Here is a 25,954-nt window from a genome sequence, read left to right as displayed (position 1 = left end):
TTGTCAGCTTTGCCAATCTGTTGGGAAATTGGACCTCAGAAATTTTTGTTTTCTCTATTAGTGATTTAGAATTTTTTTTAATATGGCTATTGATAATTTGGATTTCTTCCTCTGAAAACTATATTCATTTTCTTTGACCATTTATCAGTTGGGGAAATAGCTCTTAGTCTTATAAACTTGTCAGTTCCCTATAGATATTAAAAATGAAAAACTTGCTGCAAAGATTTTTTCCTAATTTCCCACTAAAAAGCTTACATTCTAATGGTGAAAAAAATGGGCGTGGGGAAGTGATAAGTAGGGAAGGGAGTTATAGTCTGAGAATTCCTAAAAATGGTGACTAGATAGGCAGTTCATTGACATGCCCTTTCCAGAGACAATGGCAATATTGATTTGACCATATTATATATTATAATTCTTAAAGGAAAAAAAGAAAGGAAATCAGAAGGGGAAGGGTACACATTCTGAGGCAGAGCAAAAATGGCTTGGGTAAAGATGAAGAGACATGGTCCCAAGGAAAGCAAAACTGAGTCACTTAGCTCCTCCCAGGCATGATCTCTGGTGGTCCAGCTTGGAGACCAGAGTAGCAGCAGCAATGATTAGGTGAATAGTGGCCAGGATTGGTCAGCTAGGTAGGACTAGGAAAGAGTAGTGTCAGCAAAGCTGGAAAGAGACAGTGTTTACCAGAGGGTGGGGGCAGGTGTAGGGTGCTGGTCCACATTGCCAAATAGTACAGAGGTGGAGAAGATGAGAGCTGAAAAATGGTCATTGGATCTAGGAGAGAAAGTATTTTCAGTAGAATAATGACGGAAAACAAATTACAGGCAGTTGAAGAGTTAGTGGATGTAGGAAAGAATTGGAGTCAGTAAGACTGATGATGTATGGAGGATGGTTTAGACCTGGACATAGGCAAAATGTGAAGTTATTCTTCAGCGTACTTCCTTTCTATTCCAAACAGTCCTTACCTAGGCATCCTTTAGACCAGAATAACAATGCTTATTCATGTTTTCTAAGAAAATTGTAGTATCATCTTTTATATGTTATTGTTGTCAGTCATGAGTGACTCTTGATGACCCCATTTGGTCTTTTCTGGGCAAAGATACTGAAATGGAATGGAGTTCCTTCTCTAGCTTATTGTATAGATGAGGAAACTGAGGCAAATACTGCTAAGAGACTTGCTCAGAGACACATAGCTAGTAAATGTCTGAGGTTGGAGTTGAACTCAAGTCTTCCTGACTTCAGGCCCAGTTCTCTATACACTGCAACACCTAGCTGCCCTTTATATATTATAGCCCTTATACAAAATACTTTTACATGTGCTATCTAATTCAAGAACTAATTTGCACTAACAGGGATGAGGGTATCTTCAAAATAACAAGTGCATTTTTAATAAGGCCTTACTGAGATAATTCATCATCCTTTGTATTCTTGTTCTTAACAAATAAATTATGATGAGCAATAATAATAGTTGGGATTTAAGGCTGATGGGGAAGATTTTGGGGCACCAGAATGATATTACTAGTCATGACATAAAGATAATAATAACAGCTGACATCCACATATCACTTCAGATTCATTATCTCATTTGATCTATGTAACAGCTCTACAAGTTAAGTATTACAGATGTTGTCCCTATTTTGCAAATGTGGAAACAGAACTGCAAAGAAGATACAGGCATAAATTTAGAGCTAAGAGGAAGATGGAGGTCATAGAATTCAGTCCCCTCATTTTACTGATTAGGAAACTTAAAACACAGGAAGCTAAATGGCTTGCCCAAGATGATACAAGCAATAAGTGGGAGAGCAGGGCTATGAGATGCACACATGAATAAAGCTAAATGAATCACCCAAGATCCAATGACTACATAAATTTGGAAGGCCAGATTTGAATCCAGCTCTCTCCCAACTCCAAAACCAGCACTTTTTCCACTTTACCAAACTGGCTTTCAGTGTGGTATGATAGTATATAGTTGTTGGCCATCTGCTTTCAGCTGAATTCTAGTTTGCTCAAACTTGAAAAAGTAGATTTATAAACTCTTTGAGGGCAAGAACTGTGGCATTCGTTATGTCTATATCAATACCTATCAAAATATTCAATGAATATTTAGTGAAAACCATAGTGTCTCTCCACCCCCCCCCCCCAAATTAATCACCCAACAGGCATGAAGTGCCTGCTGTGAATCAGGGACTCTTTGTTGGGGATAGGGAGCACAGAGAATGAAACAGTCCCTAATCTCAAGGAGCTTCTGTATAAATGAGGGAGACAACAAAAAAGGATGAATACAAATAGATCTAGATAGTTAAATAAAAGGTAGTTTGGGAGGGAAGGAACAAGCTGTTGGGATCAGGAAAGACCTCACATAGGAGGAGACTGTTAAGCTACATCTTGAAGGAAGGGAGGGATTCTTGAAGAGAGGTAAGAAGGAAGTATGTAGCAAGCAAGCTTAGGGGATGGTCAACCCAAAGGCATGAAGATGACAGATGAAGTGTTATGTGTGAGGATCAAAAATAAGGCCATTTTGACTGGATCACTTGAGTGCAGGGACTAAAGTACAATGGAAAGGTAAAAGAACAGTTGGTCCTGCATAAGTATTTTTATAACGAAGATGACTACTCTATAGTTGGCAGTCATTCTTCTTAGTTGTAACCATTTTTACTTAACTTCTTCAGAAGCACTAAAGTTGAGAGGAATATGTTTTGAATTAAATTTTTTTATTTTATTTTTAATTTATGACTTTATCATTCACACCTTACTATGCCTTAATTTTTTTTTGAAACCAAGTGTCAGACTGTATATTTATTCCTATTAGATTTCATTTTGTTAGATTTGCCACAGTTTTATATTCTGTCATTTGACAGATTAGTTGTCTTCCCAAGTTTTGTGTCATCTGCAGATTTGACTTGCTGTTGGTTTTGGTATGTTTTTTTGTGTTTTTGTTTTTGTTTTTTTTGTTTTTTATTTTTTTTGGTGAGGCATTCAGAGTTAAATGACTTGCCTAGTGTCACACAGCTAGTAAGTATCGTGTGTCTGAGGCCACATTTGAACTCAGGTCCTCTTGACTCCAGGGACAGTGCTCTATTCACTGTGCCACCTAGCTGCCCGTGGTGGGTTTTTTTTGTGTTTGTTTGTTTTTGGTTTTGTTTTGTTTTGTTTTTTGAAGGGGAGGACTTTTAACTGGAAGTGAGTGTCTGTAAGTACCACCTTTTCTCATACAACTGACTAACAAACTCTGCCATATTCCCATGGGATCTTCCAAGCTATGGCCTGGCATACTTTGAGTCTCTGAAAGTCTTTAACATACAGAAGAGGCATGGGGCTCAGTACATTCATCCAGAGCCTTCTACGTTAGGAATGACAGCTGTAGCTTGGGGACTCATTCAAGAACATGACCTCGTGTAGACATGATGTAGTTAAGAGAGACTGTATATTTAGTTATTAGGAGGAAATTACTTAATTCTGCTAATTTGTCATAAGGTAGAAGTAATTCATGCCTTCTTGATGGTACTTGCACTAGCTACCTCACAGAGTTTTGAGGAAAGTGCTTTGCAAATCTTAAAGCCCTGAATAAATATGTTGTCATCTTTTAATAAACTTCTGCATTCATTCTGTTACCTCCCTTGCTTCCTTCTTCTGTACATGTATTAAAATTCTAAGATGGTTGATAATTTCCTGTGTATCCACATTGTTCTCTTTAGGCAACTCTTTTTTCTCCCCATTGGAATTAATGTACTTTGTCTTCTGAATTTAATTTTTGAGAACTGCCAATCATTCACGGACTTACTTCCCTTGTCGAATTTTAGACCATTGGATCTGAGGGTCCTCTTTTTATATATCACAAGTTCTAAGTATGGAGCAAATGAACCATCTCTCTAACACTACCCCATTCTGGAGGACAAGGCTATGATAGCAGCAAAGAAAGGAATGAAATTTACTGCTGCAGATCATGTATGCTGGGCCAGAGGTGGTTTTATTTTTTTGTTTTTGCTGTCATGCTTTCAGCTACCTGGAGAAAAAAGTCTGAGAGGAACAACTGACTACTCTCAGCACCCACTCTCCCTCAGGCTAAAAATCAGCTATTAAAAAGGATGGTATCATCAGCAGTGGTATCTAATGCTAATCGTTTTGTATTTAATGACTCACAGTCCCTCCAGTCAGCATATGGAATGTGACAAAATCTCTCACCTGGACATATTGGAGTCCTCATAAAATTACCAAGTCAAACATTTCAGATAGTGTTTCAACCTTCACCTATAGATCATGAAAAATATAGTCCATGTTCCCCCAAAGCACAAGAATATCCCTTACATGAATGCAGAATTAAAAGTTGTTCAGCATTTGATAAGAACCTAACCACTGAAACTGATTTCCAACAGGGACTTCAAGCAGAAGAGCAGTTATCAGAAACTTGTCTATAACATCACAGGTGAATTAATAGTATGGTGGCATCAAAAACCCGTAGAAGAAAAAACAACTACAGCCTAATTGCTCTCTAGCTATAATTACGTAAAACTCTATGGATATATTTCAAGTGCAAATGTTTCTATTAAAAAGTTAAAAAACATACACACACACACACACACAGAGGAAAAGGTTACTTCCTCCAAAATTTCCGTTAGCAGCCAGTTTTTCCTTATTGACGAGGATGAGATCCAGAAGGCAATTTTCTTTGTTGGTTGCTCCACTATTTGAAGGATGAAATGATTGATTCTTCAGACAGGTGCTCCAGTAGTTGTCCAGATTTTTGAAGTCTCACATCACTCCTATATTATTTCTCCATGTCAAATTTGTCATTTCTTTTCCAAACTCTTCATCTATTCTGTCTTTCATATTGGCTGAATATGTAGAGAAAACTTAGAATTTCCTTTCCTTTCTGTACCTGTTGGGCTAACGTAAATTTGAAATAAAGACTAGATAGAACCCCGTTGCCTATCTAAATACAAACTTCTTAATCTGCTAGGCGAGGCCTTCCACGGTCCAGGTCAGAGATGTAAAGCTAGAAGAGCCCTCAGATGTCAAATCCAATATTACTTTATAGATCCTAGGGTATTTTTGAGCCTGATCTTATATAACTTTAACTTAGCCTCTAGTCCAGTGCACATAATATCCCAATTATCCTTCTTTCTCCCATCCTCATGCCTTTGTTCCCCCAAACCTTCTCGCAAAAATACCTTGCAAAGTCCTTTCTTTCAAAACTCAGTTTCAGTGTGATCTTCTCCATGAAAACTCCCTGATTCCAGGTGGTTGGAATTCAGTTGATTCAATTCAGCAAGCATTTATTAAGTACTTACTTGATAAAAGGGCAGCTAGATGGTACAGTGGATCAGGCACTAGGCCTGGAGTCAGGAAGACCTGAGTTCAAATCCAGCCTAAGACACGTAACTAGATGTGTGATCCTGGATAAATCACTTCCATCTGTTTGTGTCATTTTCCTCAGTTGTAAAATGGGGATAACATAGTGGCCCTCATTGCAGGATTGTTGTGAGGATCAAATGAAGGATAATTTGTGAAGCACTCAGCACAGTACCTGGCTTGTCATAGGTGATATTTAAATGCTTACTCCCTTTTCCATGCACAAGCCACCATGCTAAGTAATTAGGATACTAAGAAAAAAGTGAAACAAGTCCTGCCTTTAGGGAGCTTACTTTCTATAGGAGGTCCTTAAATTTTTTCATGCCAGTTGTTTGGTCCTCTCCTTTATGTTTAAATAAACTAATTTATATTGTTGCTATTTATGTTCATCTTTTTTTCACTACTAGATTGTTAGCTCCTTATGCCTAGGTCTGTATTATTTCGTTTTTGTATCCTCATCTTTAGCACCTATTTTGCATACAATAAAAACTTGTTTGTTTTAATTGATAGGGGATAAGAAAATATGCTGTACAGGCAGCAATGTCAACTGGAACTAAAAGCGAGATTTTCCATAAATATAATGGAAAGTTGGCTTTAAGTGGTATCATTCAAATGGAAGTTAGACTTTTATCCATGGTACAGAGAAAGTTGGAATGATTTAGTTATGACTTCTCACTTTGATCTCAGGTGATTGGTACCTTAAATAAACACTTAGAGGAAACAAGCAAAAGGTACTACAACTAGATGAGAAGGTGGGTGGACCATATCCTGGGTGGAAATGTTACTATCTTCCTTAAGGATTGGATTTATTTCTGGACACTGACCTTTTAAAAAGCAATGCATCATTTTCTATCCAACAAATGCCTGCCACAACCAATAATATGTTGGCATGTCCATTTTTCGGCTTACAGTACAAAATAAATGAAAGCCAAGGACATTACAATTGGGAGGGAAGGAAGACTATTATTTAAAAGGCTTTTAAATGATGTCACTATATATTCTTTTAACTACATCCTCTAAAAGCCTTTCAAAAAACAGTCCCTTCTTCCCACAGTTGTTAACAAAGACTGCACTGGGAACTGCTCTTTAAAAGGCTGTTAAATGATGATCCTATATTTTGTAACATCAACATCATTTAGAAACCTTTTAGAGAACAGTCCTCTTCACCCACAACTAGCAAAAAAACAAAACAAAACAAAACAAAACATACTTGGGGGAAGGGAGTACTTTTAAAAGGTTCCAGCATGATGCTATCGATAAATACAACAATACTGTTTAAAAAGCCTTCCCCCGAGTGGTGATTCAGCTTTTTGGCATGTACTTTCAACCTGATGACCCTTTGTTATCTGACAATATTGACAGACATACTAAAGAGAAACTTGGCTTAATGACTTTGAAGGTACATAACTGTTAGGACTTTTTTAACCCTTTCATTTCTTTAAAAAAATATATACTATATTGAATTATGATTTTTCTGTTAAGCCTGTTCCCCATGTTTAAATATTTGAAATAAAAAGGTAAATTCCTTATAATCATGGTAAAGCCAGATGTAACATTTCTCAGAATGGCTATAGCAATGGTTGTGAGGGTTTTATTAATGTAATAATCCTGAAGAAATGAGGAAATGTAAAACATCCTAATCTTTATCACCAGAATTTGACCTCAAGGCAAGTGTAGAATTCCCAGGACCCAGAGTAGCATATGTTCCAAGTTATGATATGCATATCTTTCTTGCAGTTCCATTTCCTTATCATATAGAATTAATGATGTGTGTATGTGAAACTGTCACTTGAAAGCTATTTTCAGGTATCTCATCTATCACATAACTGCTGATTTTTGAGACAATTTTTTAATCTCATTTTACTGATTTTCTTTGAAAATTATTATATTTGGTAAATATACAAACAGTTGATTCAGATTCACCTAATGAAAACCTTTTGCAAAAAATTTTATTTTCTTATATCATTGATCATAGAACAGAAATCTTAAATATCAAATTCTTTCCTCTACCTATGGAAGAGTGGGAGAGGAGGAAATAATCTCACTACTAGAGAAGACATGACTGACTGACTTCCTCCTTTAGCAATAAATTCCTTTTTTGCTTGAAAGTGAAATAAGGATCTACCATTTAATCTATTTTTTTTGCAAACTTTATGTAATAGTGCTTTTTCTTTTAAAGCAATGTCATACCCCTCCCCAATTTTATAAAACAATCTACATATGTACTTAGCTTGTATTTTACTCAAATAAAATTAAGAATTTCTTAAAATTTATGAAACATAAAATAATATAACACCAATATTTATTGATAAAAGCATTTACAGTTTTTATGTATAACTAATGAAAATAATAGGGATAGAGACTGGACATGTGATTTTATCTGTAAGGGACTGTAAGCGTAAAGAATCTCCCTCACTAATGTAGGACAGCATCTTCTCTTTAACCTAGAATCTTACAGAATTGTGGTCACACAGCCAGTCTTTGTATGCTTTGAGGCCATCTCTAATACAAACCCTAATACAAGCCATAATACAATTTAATTTAATACAAGCCATAATAATGGCTTGCGTGTGTGTGTGTATATATATATGTACACACACACAATATGTATAATACAGTAATTTGTATATATTATATTATATATATAATATATAATATATTATATATAATATAATTATATATATAATATATATTATATAATATATAATTGTATATATATTATATAATAATTTTGTTAATACGTTAGGTAGGGCTTTATAAAACCTTTCTCAAAACATCGTGTCTTTGATGAAATTGCTACTCATAATTATTTTTTTTGTGATAGTCAAGATTGATTATTTTCTTTTTAGAACAGCTTCAACCGGAAAGTCCTGTTTTACACAAAAGAAGATATAAATAGTAATAAAATTTGTATTGCTTTGCTTGATAAATCCAGAAACTTTTTTGTTCTCCTATGACCAAAATGTAAGATTTTCAGGTTCAAGTTATGATAGCAAACTATCACAAGACAAGTCAATTAAGCATTCTTGTTTTAGTGGAGTAAGACCAAATTAATGACCATGGCACAGATCTTTATCCAGTCATATTTAAAAATATCTAGGTCTTTGAAATAAAATGAGATGTGTTTCTGTAAACCAATCAAATTATTAATACACAGAACTTTCTCTTCAATTTCATTTTAAGCCAATTATATTTATCAGAATTTTTGTAAATTAATTATCCATAACTATAACTTTTTCATAAATGCTGTCATTTTGTCTTTTTGGGATAGAATATGAATTTGAGTGTCTTACATTGATTTGTTTAGAGTACTTATATTCTCAAAGATATCTATCAGATACATATTTCAGCAGAAATTGTTATGAAATGAATTAACTACCAAGAAAAAAAGTGGCTTCTTCTAGCTCAAACAAACCTTCAAGGTCTTTTGACCTGAGAAAGTGTATTTTAAATATAGAAGGCAAATCTGCCACTTACCTACTTGGATAACTTTGGGCAAATCATTTAACTTCTCTGGGCTTCAGCGATCTTTAAAAAGAAGGGTTTTCAGATGACTTCTAAGGTCTCTTCCATCTCTGAATATGTGAGTCACTCTTATATTTTCAGATACCTCATCAGCTCCCTTGGAATCAATTATCATTTCTATGGAAAATGACTCCCAGATCTATACAGATATATCTATATCTATATCTGTGTCTATATCTATATCTGTATATCTTCTCAACTTTAGTCCTGTATCACCAATTTCTAGTTGGAAATGTTCATTAGGATATCCCATAGGATATCTCAAATTTAAGATGTCCAAAACAACTCATTATCTTTCCCAAAAAACCCACCCTTTGTCTCTTGAGGGTACCATCATTCTTCCAGTCACAGTGGTTTCTAACTCTGGATTCATTCTTAAAGTACTTGCTTTCCCTCATCCCATATATCTAATCAGTCGCCAAGGCCAATTGGTTCTACCTATACAACTGTCTGATAGCTGTTCCCACTTCTCCTTAACCAGCCACCACTGAAGTTCAACATCTTATTACCTCTTGACTGGACTATTCTAATAGCTTCCTAATGTGTCTCCTTCCTTAGGTCTCCCTCTTCTCCAGTCCATTCTATACAAGGCTGCCAAGATGGTATGCCTAAAACACAGATCTGACTGTGCCACTCCCTTGCTAGTAAATTGACTCCCCATTGGCTCTAGGATAAATATAAACAGCTTTCGCTTTTAAAAATTGCTGTAACCAGGCTCTAACTTGCTTCTCCAGCTTGATTACACTGTGATCCCCATAATGCTTTCCAGCTTAGCAAAATGGCCTTCTTGCTGTGTTTCACACATGCAATTCCATCTCCCTTTTAATTTGCACTTCTTAGAATCCCCTGGTTTCTTTCCAAGTTCAGTTCAAGTACCACCTCCTATATGAAACCTTTCCATATCCCCTCAGACTTTTCCAGATCTGTTAGTTCTGTTCCATCGCCTCCCAAATTACCTTTTGATTATTTCATATATACTTTGTATATACTTATCTATGTTCATGCTGTCCCCTCTTAAAAAATGTACACTCCTTGAGACTTTAATTTTTGTGTTTGTATCCCTAATGCCTATGCTTGTGCATAGTAGGTTCTTAATAAATGTTTATTAGTTGATTATTCCAGGTAACTATAATATACAGTATTACAGGATAATCAGTCAGTCAGCAAGCATTTATTAAGTGTCTAATATATGCCAGGCACTGTATTTGTAGCATTGGGAATACAAAGAAAGGCAAAAAAGTAGTTTTTGCCCTCAAAGAGCTCACAATCTAACAGGAACATAGTTTAATAAACACATGTGAGGGATATAAACAATATTAAATGATGTCCAAAGAAGAAGGTCGTTACTGCCCTGAGTGTGCTGAAGGGCAAGGGAAAAAAAAAACTTCGTTCATGGAGTAGGAATTTGGCATGTGTGAAGTTAGACAGAAAATATTCTAGGCCTAGAAAAGAGCATAAACAAAGGCACAGAGTCAAGGCCTATCCAGGGGGCCAAGAATAGTCTGGTTTGGCTAGACTGCAAAGCGCAGGAAGTCGGGTGTCATATATGATTAACCTGGCAAGGTAGAACAGTGCCCAATTGTGGAGATTCTTGAATACTAAGTAAATGCATTTGAACTTTATTTTGTAGGCGGTATGGAGCTACTGAAGATTTTTGAGTAGAGGAATGACATGATAAAATCTATATTCTCATAGCTGTAGAAAAGATAGATTGAAAAAGGGTAGAATAAAAAGACAAATACCTGGAAATAGATACACTGCTCCAGGCAGGTGGTGATGAGGTCCTGGTCTAAGGTGGGGCATTTAAAATAGACATGTCGTAGTAGACAGGATGGCTGTAGTAGACTTGGATAGGAGATGTGAGGGAGAAAGAAGAAGGAATCAAAGATAATCCCAAGTTATGAACATAAGAGGCTGGTTAATTGGGAATCCACATATAAAATGAGTGGAGTCCAATAAGGAGCAAGTTTTTCAGCGAATAGAAACTGAAGGATATTAAACTTTAATCATGGCTATGTTCCTATTTCTTTGCTTCTTTGTTAAAGAAAATTTTCTTGACATGGATAGTTCAAATAAATTAACTTTTTAAATACGTAAAGCTCTACTTAAAGACAAAGAGGCAGCCTTATAATACAAGTCTTTGAATTATGAACAGCTTACTCATAGAAGTGGGCAGCCCACATTAGGCACAGGTATGTTTCAAAATGTACAGGGAGCCAATTCATTCTGTCCTGACCATATACCATGGCCTTTTTTTTTTCGCCTATAGAAACAATGTCATCAATTCAGCAAATATTTATTGATCTATATACAGCAGTGTTCTGTGCTAGACACTAAATGTTGATTAAGTTCCCGAGCCAGGACAAGTTCTCTTTCTTCCTTGGAATGAATGAATGAATAGATGAATGAAGCATTTATAATCACTTACTATGTGCAAAGCACCAGGGATACAAATAGGAAGGTAAAGCTCAAGCAGCTAACATTCTAATGGGGGAAAGAACACATAGAGGAGGTTTTAGCTGAAAGTCAAATAGAAAAATTCTGTGGTCCTTGGAATTCAGTGATAAAGCACATAATAATCATATCTATTGTCTTTCCCTCTGATAAGGTCATATCAGCTTCTAACGTTGAACCATTTGACAGCACCAAGGAATTTGGTGACAAGAACTTTCTTTTCTGGGTTTTCAGTAGCTATGGCAACAGGATCCAAAGAATCAATTGCCAGGCTCCAACTCCTCCCACAATACCTGGACTGCAAGCAGAATGAGAAGTCTAGGGTGCTGCTGCCCTTCTTGAGGCTCTTGGGTTTACCTGCCATTTAGTGACAGTTGGTCAGCAATTGGTATAGATGGAACCAAGAGTAATGGACTTCTTCTCCATTTCTCTCCTTATGGTGGGGGGCAGGGTGGGGTGGGGTGGGGGGAGGTGGAGGATGGGGAGCAAGGAGAGGGGGGCATTGCTTTTCCCAAGAATCTTGACTTCAAGGTCCTGATCTGTCTTTATCCAAGTTGGAGAGAAGCTGGTTATCAAAGGTTTGGTGATAGTAAATGCTGCTTCCTCTTTCTGCTTCTTCTTTCTTCCTCAATGTGCCTTGCTGATTGCATTGTTCTTTTGAAGCACATTTTCCAATATAATTTTTCCCTTTTTTTTATTAATGCCCTAGTCTGTTATTAGTGCCGTAGTTTACATGTGTAATGGACTAATATAGTCAATCAGTAAACATTTATTAAGCACCTGATATAGGTCAGCTGACTTCTGAGGATACAAAGAAAGGTAAAATATAGTCCCTCATATCAAGAACCTAATCTCTCTTAATCCCATTATTTCTCTAGGAAAATGAATCTCAAATTCCCTGCAATCAACTTCAAATGAAATTTTGGAATACAGCCTAAGTTGTTAGCCTTGTGCTTTACACTGTTTTCTGCACTTGAATCCTTTGCCCCCTTATGCTATTACTGATCATGCTTTGCCAGATTTCAACTTTACATTATTCTTACCATGTGCTGCTGAAGAGAGCTGGAGAAAATCATGATCATGCTGATTATATTCACTACAAATTCATGTCACATAATCTCAACTGGGCCCTCACTGCGTCAAGGCAATCCATTTATAACATTTGCTATCCATTCACCACAGTAGCCATTCCAAATCTTTTCATCTCTCCTCAAGCTTCCCACTGCACTTTTCTTCTCTCCAGATTTACAATTGATTTCTTAATTGATAGATCTAATACCCTTTTCTCAATCCTCATCCTTCCTCACCTCTCTCTTCTCTTAGTTTTAATTACACTACCATTTTTTTTTCCTTCATCCTACCTGTCCTACTGTTCCTCTTCAATCTCCTTTGCTGCATGTTCCTTTGGGTCACATCTACTAATCATGGATGTTTCCCAGAAACTCTGGCTTGGGCTTCCTTCTCTTTTCCAAAGGTTCTCAAAATGTGGTCAGTGAACACCTTGGGGAGGGGGTCCTCAAGACCCTTTCAGGGGGTCTAAGTGTCAAAATTATTTTCATAATATTATAAGATGTTATTTGCGTATTAAAATATTCCTTTCCTTTTTCAACTAAATATCTGTGTGAGTCCAGATTTTCTTCATACACTGAATGCAAAAACAGATCTGGGACGTCAGCTGTCTTCTATTAAGCCAAATATTAAAGAGATTTTCAAAAACATGTAAAACAGTGCAGCGCTTCTCACCAATTTTGGAGGAATGTGGGGGGAGAATATATACAGTTATGTGTTTTGTTTTCATTTAAAATATTATTTCTGCTACATGCAATGGGGCTATTATTGTTATTTTTAAATAAACTAACAAATATTTTTTAATATCAGTTTTACTTTATAATACTACAAATAGCAATAGACATAATCCACATAAACAGATGCTCTTTGGAATGCTCAATAATTTTCAAGAATATAAAAGAATATAAGCATATAAAAAGAATATGAAGAGGCCCTAAGATAAAAAAGTTTGAGAACTGCTACTCTATAGTATCTTTCTTGGTTATTTTATCCACTTCCATGAGTTCATCTATTATCTCTATGCAAATGATTCCCAGATGTATATATCCAGCTCTAATCTCTTTCCTTAGCTCTAGTCCTGAGTCATAAACTATCTTTTGAACATCTTGAATTTAATGTCTCATGGACACTTCCAATTCAACATGAAAAATAGAACTCATTGTCTTTTTCTGTAATCCCTGCTCTCTTCCAAACTTGCCTATTATATTTAGGGGCACCACCATCTTCCCAGTCATCCAGACTCATAATTTCTGTGTCATCTTCCATTCCCCACTCATACTCACCCCATCATATCCAATCTGTTTTCCAAATCATGTAGTTTTTACCTTCCACATCTCGTGTTGTGCCTCCTTTTCTCCACTAATACAGCTACCACACTCATACAAGCCCTAATCACCTTTTGCCTAAACTATTTCAGTAGCCTTCTAATTGGTCTCCCCTACCTCAAGTCTCGTGGGCAGGTAGGTGGTACAGTGGATAGAGTGCAGGGCCCTGGAGTCAGGAAGACTCATCTCCCTGATGTCAAATCTTCCCTCTTAGCTGTGTGACTCTGGGCAAATAACTTAACCTTGTTTGCCTCAATTTCCTCATCTGTAAAATGAGCTGAAGAGGGAAATGGCAGACCACTCCAGTATCTTTGTCAAGGAAACCCCAAATGGAGTCACTAAGAATCAGACACAACTGAAACAAGTGAACAGCAAACTACAGAACCTCAAGTCTCTACCAACTCCAGTCCATCCTTTTAGCTGTCAGCCATATCATTCCTCTACTTGCCAAAATCGAGCATCAAATAATAAAGGCAAGGTAATAAGCAAATTTATTAAGTTCATACCATGTGCCAGGCACTGTGCTAAGTGTTAGGGATTCAAACACCAGCAAAAAGAAAAACAATCTGCCCACAAGATGCTTAAATTCTAACAGGGAAAACAGTATACAGAAGGGGTCCAGGAAAAGGGATGGGGGTGGGGATCAGAAGCAGAACCTGGAAGAGAGTGAAGATTGGCCAGCCTGGGCACCTTCCTAAAATGGAGGCTTCCAGTTGAAACTAACCAGTAATAGAAGGAAGCCAGCCAGGGTGAGGAGAGGTCAGAGGTTCTGGGGGAAGTTCCAGGCGATACAGGGGCTGAGACATCATGGTAACAAGGTCTGGAAATAGAAAATGCTCTGTTTGTTATTTAAAGCCCTTTGCAGCCTGGCCCTTTCCTACCTTTTTTCTTATTACATTATAATATGCTAGCTACTGGCATATTTGTTATTCCACACATACGATACTCCATCTTTTAATTCTGTTCATTTGCAGTGACTGGCCTCAGTGCCTAGAATGTTCTTCCTCATCACTTTATGACTCCTAGCTTCCTTCACATTCTACCTATGGCAAGAGGCGTTTCCCAGTTGTTTTGTCTCTTCACTCTTCCTTGTCCTCATTTCAGTGTAACTTTCCATTTATACTATATATATGTAGACATATACAGTTATATGCATACTGCCTCTCCCATTGGAATGTGAGCTGCTTGAGAGCAAGGACTGTGTTTTAGGCTTTCTTTGTACTCCTGGCACTTCAAACTGGGCCTGGCACATAATAAGCACTTAATAAATGCTTGTTGACTGGCTAAGTTAAGTGCTGCTGGTGTTAATGTTGAGTATTAATAGTAGGAACTCATCTGAAGTACTTTAAATTAACCTTAAGGTTTTAAGTGAATTACCACCAATATTAATTGGGACTTGTGAATTATTGTTCTTTGTGTACAGAAGATAGAGGGAGGCATGCCTTAAAAGTAAGCAGCTGTTCTGTTAATCCTTTTAAAAAATATTTATTAGGAGCAGCTAGGTGGTACAGTGGACAGAGCACCGGCCCTGGAGTCAGGAGAACCTGAGTTCAAACTGGCCTGAGACACGTAACACTAGCTGTATGACTCTAGGCAAGTCACTTAACCCCAATTGCCTCACCCCCCAAAAAATGAATAAAGAAGATTATTTTTAAAAATATTGGTTAAAAAAGCCAGTGTTCCTGCCACACAGATAAAGAAATTTATGGTATAGAGTTTGAGCTTTTTTTTCTAAGTTGTTTTTCTGAATTGGTATGCAATTCAGAGTAAGGAAAAAATTAAACCACTTTGTACTATGTGGAGAAAATTATTTGAGATACCTTTTTGCGTGATGGTATAATTCTTTTAAATGGCTTATGGAAGTGTTGGAAACACATTACATGTAAGAAATTGAAGGTTAAAAGGCATCAGGAAAATTGTGTGTGTGTGTGTGTGTGTGTGTGTGTGTGTGTGTGTGTGTGTGAGTGAGGAGTGGGGGAAAGAAGTGCCAGTTATGTAGCAAAATTGAGGTTTCTCTGATAAACATCCCAAGTGGTCTCCCTTTTACCATGATTCCAAGTTCTCAATGTGATACTTATCACTGTATATTCTACAGTCTTCCCAAGATAATGGGTTTAGAGTAGAAAGAGACTTTAGAAGTTATCACATCCAACCCCTTCATTTTATAGATGAGGAAATTGAGATAGAGAAGTGAAGGGATTTGCCCAGAGTCACACTGCTACTAAGTGTCTGAATTATTAAGTGGAATTTGAATACTGCTTTTCCTGACACTAGGTCCAGCACTCTATCCACCGTATATCCAAGCTGCTTCTTTTCTCATAGATTATGAGCTCCATGTGGTAGTGACTAGAACTGATAACATTGTTGTATTCCCAGTGTATCATACAGTGTCTTGCATGTGATAGAATAATGTTGTTGAATTTGTTTTCGAAGTTTCAGTGCCAAACAAAATACTATGAATGTATTTTGCACTTCTTGTGTGCATATTTTAAGATTATAAATTTGAACCTGGAAGGGACCTCAGAGGTTATAATTTGCAAATGACACAAAGCTGTGACACAGTATGACAGTCAGGAGCCAAACACATCTTGACAGGCTGGAGCATTTGGTTGAATCTGATAAGATAAAATTCAGTAGGAATAAATGTAAAGTCTTGCACTTGGGCACAACAAGTAACTTCACAAGTAGAGACTGAGGGAGGCTTGAGTAGATAACAATTGTTCTGAAAACAATCGGGGTTTTATTGGTTCGATATGACTCAGCAGTGTGGTATGGCAGCCAAAAAAGCTAATGTGATTTTGGATTGTATTGAGAGGCGTAGTTTCCAAGGATAGCATGTAATCTCACGGTGTACTCTGCCCTCATCAGAGCTCATTTAGAATATTGTAGTCAGTTTTGAGCATCACAGCTTTAAGAAGGGTGTGATAAACTAGAGAGTGCCCATGGGAGGGCAGTCACAATGGTAAAAGGCCTTGAAGCTATGTCGTGTGGATAAGTTGAAAGAAAGGAGGATATTTAGACCAGAGAATAGAAAACTTGGGGGCAGGAGAAGGGGTTAGAGAATAATAGCTGGGTTCTAATATTTGAAGGACTGTTACATAGAGGAGGAAGTAGGCTTGTTCGTTTTGCCCCCAGAAGATAAAGCCAGAAGCATATGTGAATGGGAGTTGCAGACACAAGTCCGAAAGCTGTCCAAAAGTGGAATGACCTGCCTTAAGAGATTGTTAATTCCCTCTCCTTGCTGGTTTTTTTATGCATAGGCAGCTGACCATTTGTTGGGAATATCATGGGCATTCCTTTTATGGATTGGACTAGATGATTCCTGAGGCCATAGAATCTTAGACGTAGAATTGGAAGGGACCTCAGAAGACATTAGTCCACTCCCTTCATTTTTAGATAAGACAAGTTGAGGCCCAGAGAGGTCATGACTGGCCCCAGGTTGCATAGGTAGTAAGAAGCAGATGGGAATCAAACCCTAAATCCTTTGATTCCATATGCAGTGCCCCTTCCATTGCACCACGATGCCTCCATATTGTGTGATTGTCTGTGTCTTTTTCCTAACCTCTGTGAAGGTGGGAACTACATATCTAAACTTTAAATCTCCTCCTGTACCTCATATAGAACCCTTCACAGGGTCTTAATAAAACTCTTTTAAAAAACCCTTAATACAACACTTTATTAAACTGTTGAATTGACTTACGGCAATTATTGCAATTGCTTTATACTTTTTTTTTTCAAATTTAGCTAAATGAAAGAGATAAAATTACATTATCACAGAATATTAGAGCTAAAATGGACCTTAGAAGTCATCTCGTCTAACCTCTTCCTTTTAAAGATGATGATACTGAAGCCCTGAGAGGTGAGGGGTTAAGTGACTTACCTAAGCTTATACACTTTGTAAATGACAGATATTAAAATTAAGGCTTCCAAATCCAGACTCAGTGACACTCAGTTGTCTAGTTTTAAACCATTTATATAAAGCAGTATTTGATAGGAAATTCAGATTAGCTGATTCTTTGTCTTAACTTCATCTTTGCAGTTAGGGATACAGCCAGTTGGATCCATCTTAAAGTCCTTTATTACATACCAGGCTGATTATAGGGTATTGAAGATGGAAGAGTCCTGCTCTCCACATTTTCTGTATAAAGGTTGATGTGACAGTACTATGATTTTTTTTAGGTTACAGCTCTTAGAAATTGAGGCATAGTGTACATTGTGTTTAGTTAAACCATTCATGTGAAGATGAGAATGTACCCCTATTTATAGTCTTGTTCGCACTTGGTCATTTTTATAAATCACAAACCTAAACAGATTCCAGGAATAAAATGAGTCAGAGGAATTTTCTTTATCCTGTAATATTTTCATATTTTTGAATTTTGGAAACCAAAAAGCATTTAAAATTGTTGTTAATAAGTACTGTTAACTAATTAATACTAATAAAGTTAATCATATTTAGAGCATAAAATAAAATAATACTATTATTTACAGAAAGCTTTGTATAAAAGTAGTTTCTTTTAGATGTTAAGGGTAATGTTAAGTAAGCTTCATTCCTAAGGAGCTACTTTGATATTCCATGTTTTATTTTTTCAATTCTCATTTTAAATTTTATAATTCAATCATTTTGAATAGCTATATTCAAAAAAGTTTTACAACTTTAATCTTAATAATCTCAAAAAAAAAGCAGACATGCTATGTCATAAAATAACTATTAGTGACTAGTTTGTATCCTATAAATCTAACTTGAGTTGATAATATGGTCCATTACCAGCTAACTGCACAGAGTATTTTTCATTTTACACTCTTCAGTTACTTTTTAGTGAAGTGTTAAAAAATATGAAGCTTTTCTCCTCTCTAAAATTGCACGCTGTCTGTCTGTTATTAGGGAGATAACAGCTCTTATAAATGTTTCAGTAAGCGCTAAGTAGACAGTTATGTGCACTCTCATTCCACGCTTATTTGCTTACTGTAATAAACTGATAAAATATGTGTGGTTTGTCTCTGTGTATCTACAGGCATCATGAGTCACATAGATTTCCTTTAGAAATAATGTTGTGTCTGCAGAATTGATTGGTTATTTTCTTAAACCATCCAAAGGTACACAAACGACTTTTTTATTATTTAAACATATGCTGTGTAAAGATTTGTAGTGGGTTATCTTATTGTTGCTAGATGTTTCTTGTTCTGTTAACTCTTGGGGGAAGGTTTTTATTGTAGAGTAACTGCAATTACCAGACTAATCACATCTTCAAGAATCACAGTAGGCCCAATCCATATTAAGATTGAATTCATATTTTTGATGCTTTGATGCTTTTGTTTCACATTGAAAGTTTAAAAAATGAAACATAAGCTAAGGATTTCTGTATCCTTATGATACACTGTATCCTTATGATAGTTCCCTTTAGAGAGCTAGTTCCAAAGCCAGGGAGACCTGGGTTGAAGTCTTTCTTCGGACATGCTGGCTGTGTGACCCTGGACAAGTCATTTAACCTCTCAGTGCTCTACACATCTCTATATGGAGTATAATTTACAGAGAAGTTGCCAACCTATACTGGTAGGGACAATGTTCTCACCCCAGGAGTCCCCTCTGACAGTGAAATCACAGGGCCAATCCCCTATCCCTGTCTTTGTGTCTTAATAGTCTAGTTTTAGTGAATTAAATACCATGTTTTTGAAAAAATGTGCTTTACCAGGAACGTAAAATGTAATTTAGTAAGGACCAGGACAGCACAGTGTAGAAAGTGCTAGATTAAGAATGACTACCCTTTTATTATGTGACTTTGGATAATGTACCTACAGTTTTACAGAGGAGGAAAGTGAGTCCTCTGGATGTTAAGTGGCCTGATAAATGAATCAAAATATTTAAAAAGTTAATACAAAGTAATTTCTAAGAAGCAAGGGCATTAGCCCCTGCGGGTTCAGGATAGACCTTATGTAGGGGGAGAAGCCTTATTGCCTATTCTCCCCATTGTTAGCATTCTCTCTCTAGATTCCTGTGTATTTATTTTTTATATATACTGTTTGTTTAACTGTGTTTACCATTAGTAGAATATCAGTTTCTGGAGGACAAAGACTGTTCTCACTTTTGTATCTGTACCCCCAACACCTTGAACAATGCCTGACATATAGTAGACACTTAATAAAATGCCTGTTGATTGATTCATTGATTGGTTCTCTAATTCTTATCATTCAGCCCCATTTGCTGAATCAAAAAAGTCATCTATATTCTCATCTCTTTGGTCTATTGCATCTATAAAAAATAAGCTATTTGGGGTACTTCTTTTCATTCATTCACTCATGCATACAAGCAGTAAGCTTTTAAATAACCCTAACCCACACACTCCACTCTTAGTTTCTCTTCACATGCCTCTTGACACACCAGGCTAAGAGAAGGGGGTGGTCTGCTCCTTGCTCCCCACTGTTATGTCCAGACCCTCCCCTCACCACCATCACTCTGCACCCTCGAAACCCTTTGAGTTTCATTCCATAAGTTTAGATTAACTTCTCTAACCCTTTTTGCTTTCATCTAGCATTATCTAGGTCACTTTTCTTTTTTCAAGTAGTTCAGCACCTAGTTTATAATCTTACCCACTCCAACCCCTGTTCTCATTCTGTGAGACTTCAGTTGGCACATTACTGTTCTTCAGGCATACTGGCTTCCCAGTTCTATAGCTAATTACCTCTCTCTACAACTACCTAGATCTATAACTATAATTACCTCCTGTCTCCATTTTCCTCATGTCATCCAAAAGAATGGGCATACCTTAGATCAACCCTACTATAAGTCCAAACTTTTTCCTTTATGATCATCAGCTCTGAAATGTCTGTCTTTCCTATTTCACTCTCAGCCTTCCATCTCTTGAGCCTATTCTTTGTCCACTCTGTATCCCTCCCTGTTCTCCACCACTCCTTTGTCTGATACCTTTGGATCTCTTGCCCCTTTCATTTTTAGGCCAACTGCACCCTCCCTCCCAAATTTCTAGCCTGGGTTATTTTCTCCAACTTCCTTCACTATTACTGATATGTTTCTGAATATCCAGAAAAATCTCATCCTACAATAAGCCTTCATGAAGATTTTTTGCCTTATGATTATGTTAAAAGTCCACAAGAATTAAAAAAAAAACCAAAACAAAACTAGTTCGAATAGAAGGATAGATAAGCATTTTAAATATCTTGACCTTACCAAAGGAAGTGCTTTGAAACTATAAGTCATCTTACAGATGTAAAGTTATTATTATCATCATTATCAAAAAGGCTACAGATAGAATGAATGGGTCTAATGCCATCCTTAACATTACAGGAAATGGAAATTAATGAAACAGTAATTGAGTTATCTTTTTTGCAGAAGTAAAGTGTTTTATAAATGCCTAAGCAGAGTAATGCTAATTATTCTATTCTTAGAGGTTGGACAAGTAGAATAAAGCAAAGTTGTATTATTGGTGAAAATTAAGGTGAAATTATATTAGTGTAATCTTTCTAAAATTTCTCCAAAGGGCATGAACTCTCCTTTCAATATATTCAATATGCAGTAGCTGTTTATTAAGTACCTACTATGTGTAGGTCACTTTGCTGGGTGCTTTCCTTATACATTGCTCAGTGTGAATATTTCAGTGTTGGATGTGATGTTCATTTGTAATAATGTAATTATGAATGGTAAAGACACTAAAAATTTAGTGTAGTGAAAGTGCTTGGAAGTTTAATAGGGATTTTATATCTATTATAGGCAACAAGACACTAGTTGGATTGGGTGAAATTTCTTAGGAAAAAATTGAACATAGTCTATTATAATCCCAAAGTGATTAAAATCAGCCTAGTCTTCAAATAATGCCTATGAGGAGCATTAAGCTTATTTTAGTTGCACAGTTTTGATGGATAGTTAGCACTTAAATGGTTTTCTGGCATGCGTGCACGTACATACACACACATATTTAAAGCACTGCAGACAATGATGGAAATGAATATTGCCATTTTTGACAGTACTTTCTAATTTGTTGTTGTTGTTGTTGTTGTTGTTGGGGGTATGGGAGGGAGAAAACACCAGAAATAATGGGAAATTATACCAGGAAAACAAGAGCTCATCAACTTTGTCAGAAAGGCAACACTTAATAAAATTTAATTTTCAGCTTCAAGTTTTTTACTTCCAATAGCCTTTGATCTTAATGGCAATATTACACCAGCTGAAAATCAGGCCTAGTTTAATAAACGCTTTGAAGGCTCATTTGTCAGTAGTATTTGCCTATGATTATTGTCAGAATAATAGAGGTAGATAAATTTTTTTGCCTATTGTTGTGAGACTCAAATGAGATAATAAATATCAAGCACTTTGTAAACCTTAAAGCACTATATAAATGTCAGCTACTCTTAGCAATTATAATACAAAGATTTTTTTAATAGTTACTTTGAAGTTATTCTTTTTATACTTCTTTGCTCTTTAATTTTGATGTTTCTCAACTTATTTTTTTTTATAGTCCATTTTCTACTAGTGTTGATTGCTGTGACATCTAATAGTCAGTGACATGTTTATAGAAATAAATATCCTTTAACTGGCCATTTAACACTATATTCCTTGAAAACTATTTAGTCTGTTGTTCATTAATTTTAAAATCTCTTTCTCGTTAACAGGTTAGTACTCCAGTCTTTGTGCCGATGAAGACCCATGAGCTGCTTCATCGAATGAGTGGCAAAGGATTAGCTGCCAGTTATCACTTTCCAAGACAGCCTTGCATTTTTGGTGATCACATGGTCTCAGTGCAAGTGACATTAAAGAATACCACTGATCAGAAGATTGAGAATATCCACCTCTCTGATAAAAAGCTGCCTTCAGGCATGCGGATGCATGTGTTTAGTCCAATAGGTAAATAATAATTATAAATTAAAATTTTACAGTATGATAAATGTGTGATAACTTTAAGGATATCTTCCCCTTAAAATTGAAGTAGAAAATACTGTATTTACTCTTTTGGCTATTAGTAGACTCTTGATTATTGTTAATTTTGCATTTCATCTGCATTTGTATTCCTCAGATTTTCTCTACTCTTAAAGCTAAATCACACTTATCAGAAACCATTCAGTTTTCATTAATCCGTGGATAATGAGATATGAGGAGTGATGACAATGGACCTGAATACCTCTCAAAAGACCATTCTAGTAGTTTCCTATGTTTGTCTTTCCCAGTCAGGTTTCAGTCCCTCTCCATGCCCTTCATCTCCCCTCATTTCTTCATTCTGTGAAGTGAAAGAAAGATATAATGAGAAAGAGGTTAGAGAAGCTGCCATCATGGGCATTGGACTACCATCCTACCCATATTTTTCATCTCATTTGAACAGTTCAGCATTTCTCATTAAAAGAATTTTGAAATTCAGTTACTTTTAGGAAGTAAAATTTAGAACCTTAGTATCTTTTCCTGTGACGTACACATGAAATATTAAAGTCCAAATAACTCTTGGTTTTTTGTTTTTGTTTTTGTTTTTGTTTTTTTTTCCATTTTTATGTCTTCAGCTAAAGTGGTCATATTCAGTGAGACATAGGTGGAAGAAGATAAAAACAAATTACAAACAGATGTAATAGTTTTACAGTAAAGACAATTATGTAGTGTCCCTGAGACATTCTTTATTGGACCCTGAAGTCCTCCATGGGACAGTCACCTGGAAGCTCCTTGAGGGCAGGGACTCTCTTTTGCATTTGTTTTTATCACCTGGCACCTTAGCATAGCACCTAGCCCACAGTTGGCATTTGATACATGCTTCTTGATTGACTGCATGTAGTGAAGAATTTAAATTTGTATTATTGTGACTCTTCTGCATGTTTGCCCTGGGCTTCGTGCCTATAGTATCCTTAGCTTGTTAACCTGCAGTCTTTGACTCTGAAGTCTTTTAAGCTACTTGGCAGAGTCATTCATTGGAGGAAATAATTCTCTGCAATATATACTTCTTCAATCAGCAAGCATTTCTTAAACAGCTATTATGTGATAGATACTGTGCCAAGTACTAGGGATATAAAGACAAAACTGAAATAGTCCCTGCTGTCAAGGAGCTGGCATTCTACTGGGTGGAAACAATCTGGACATAAGTCATACAAAACATAATGCAGTCATTTTAGTGGGGTTAGGGTGGGGTTCAGTATTAGTTTCCTATAGAGCAGCAGAACCCACAAAAAGATTTCCAGCTCAAGACAGCCTGGATAGTTGATTGGAAGGGTCCATTGCACCAGGCTGGGAGAGGAACACAGTTCAGTGTGGACCGCACAAAGAAAAACAGGGCCTCAGCAAACCTGGAGCAGGCCTCAGGGGACTAAATCAAGGGGAGCTGTGGAGGTTTCCAGACTTCTCAACTCACAGGTGCCAAAGACAACTTAGAAGGTCAGTAGGAAAGTTCTGTGACCATGGTGAGAGAGGAGCTTGGTCTCAGACCCAGGGCGACGGCTGCTACCAGAGCTACCAGCCCACAGACAGAGAGGGGATCAAGAGGCTGATCAGAGGGGATTTGCTGGCACTGAGGCAGGATTCTCTTGCTTTGTCTGTGCTCGGATCTGGGTCGCGGTTCTCGGTGATGGTCCTGGTGTGAGGAGTGCTGGCATGGTGGAGCTTGTGGTGGCATTGGAGAAGGAATCCTCCTCACGGTTCCAAGGTAGAAAAGAGTGCTTGTGGTCACTCATAGACCAGAGCACAGGCTAGGAAAAGAGTAAACACCTCACCCTTGATCATACCAGTTTGGAAGAACTGAAAATTTGCAGGTCCCTAGAAGTATCTCTGAAAACTGCTGCATAAAACCCCTGAAGCTTGGGACAGTACATTCTCCACACTGGAAGCAGACCCCCTACCTTAACAAAGAGTTTAAAACTCAAGTAATTGGCTGGGATCGTGAGCAAGCAGCGCAAAAAAAAAAGTCAGAACATAGAATCGTACTTTGGTGACAAAGAAGATCAAAACATACAATCGGAAAAAGACAGCAAAGTCAAAGCTCCTATGTCCACAGCCTTGAAGAAAAATAGAAATTGGTCCCAGGCTATGGAAGAACTTAAAAAGGATTTTGAGAAGCAAGTAAGAGAAGTAGAGGAAAAACCAGGAAGATAAATGAGAGTGATAAAAGAAAGTCATGAAAAACAAGTCAACAGCTTGCTAAAGGAGACCCAAAAAAATACTGAAGAAAATGCCCAAATGGCAAAAGAAGTCCAAAAAGCCAATGAGAGGGGCAGCTAGGTGGCACAGTGCGTAGAGCTCCAGCCTTGGAGTCAGGAGGACCTGAGTTCAAATCTGACCTCAGACACTTGACACTTAACTAGCTGTGTGACCCTAGGCAAGTCACTTAACCTTAATTGTCTCACCGAAAAAAAAAAAGCCAATGAGGAGAAGAATGCCTTCAAAAGCAGAATTGGTCAAATGGAAAAGGAAGTCCAAAAGCTCACTGAAGAAAATACTTCCTTAAAAATTAGAATAGAGTGACTTTATGAGAAATCAAGACATTGTAAAACAAAACCAAAAGAATGAAAAAATAGAAGACAGTGTGAAATATCTCATTGGAAAAACAACTGATCTGGAAAATAGATCTAGGAGAGACAACTTAAAAATTATTGAACTGCCTGAAAGCCATGATCAGAAAAAGATCCTAGACATCATCTTTCAAGAAATTATCAAGGAAAACTGCCCTGATATTCTAGAACTAGAGGGTAAAATAGAAATGGAAAGAATCCACTGATCACCTCCTGAAAGAGATCCCCAAAGGAAAACTCCTAGGAATATTGTAGCCAAATTCCAGAGTTTCCAGGTCAAGGAGAAAATGTTGCAAGCAGCCAGAAAGAAACAATTCAAGTATTGTGGAAACATAATCAGGATAACACAAGATTTATCAGCTTCTACATTAAGGAACTGGAGGGCTTGGAATATAATATTCTGGAGGTCAAAGGAGATAGGATTGCAACCTAGAATCACCTACCCAGCAAAACTGAGTATAATCCTTCAGGGTAAAAAATGGACATTCAGTGAAATAGAGGACTTTCAAGCATTCTTGATGAAAAGACCAGAGCTGAATAGAAAATTTGACTTTCAAACACAAGACTCAAGAGAAGCATGAAAAGGTGAACAGGGAAGAAAATCTTAAGGGACTTATTAAAGTTGAATTGTTTACATTCCTAGATGGAAAGATGATATTTGTAACTCATGGAACCTTTGTCAGTATTAGGGTAGTTGGAGGGAAAAGATAGATAGATAGATAGATAGATAGATAGATAGATAGATAGATAGA

The 25,954-nt window shown here is 36.8% G+C and overlaps 1 protein-coding gene across 1 annotated transcript in view; it reads left to right on the top strand.

Annotated features, from left to right (window-relative positions):
- The window catches only part of AP3B1 (adaptor related protein complex 3 subunit beta 1), a 338,444-nt gene that overhangs the window by 269,101 nt on the left and 43,389 nt on the right, over window positions 1–25,954 (top strand). Inside the window, exon 23 of the mRNA XM_027863441.1 lies at window positions 22,338–22,569. Within this exon, the coding sequence (XP_027719242.1) occupies window positions 22,338–22,569 (232 nt within the window). The remainder of the gene's footprint in view (window positions 1–22,337; window positions 22,570–25,954) is intronic.

This window comes from Vombatus ursinus, unplaced genomic scaffold (genome assembly GCF_900497805.2).
Source record: "Vombatus ursinus unplaced genomic scaffold, bare-nosed wombat genome assembly UNPS02014772.1, whole genome shotgun sequence".
Taxonomy (NCBI): domain Eukaryota; kingdom Metazoa; phylum Chordata; class Mammalia; order Diprotodontia; family Vombatidae; genus Vombatus; species Vombatus ursinus.
This window is presented reverse-complemented; position numbering and strand designations above follow the sequence as displayed.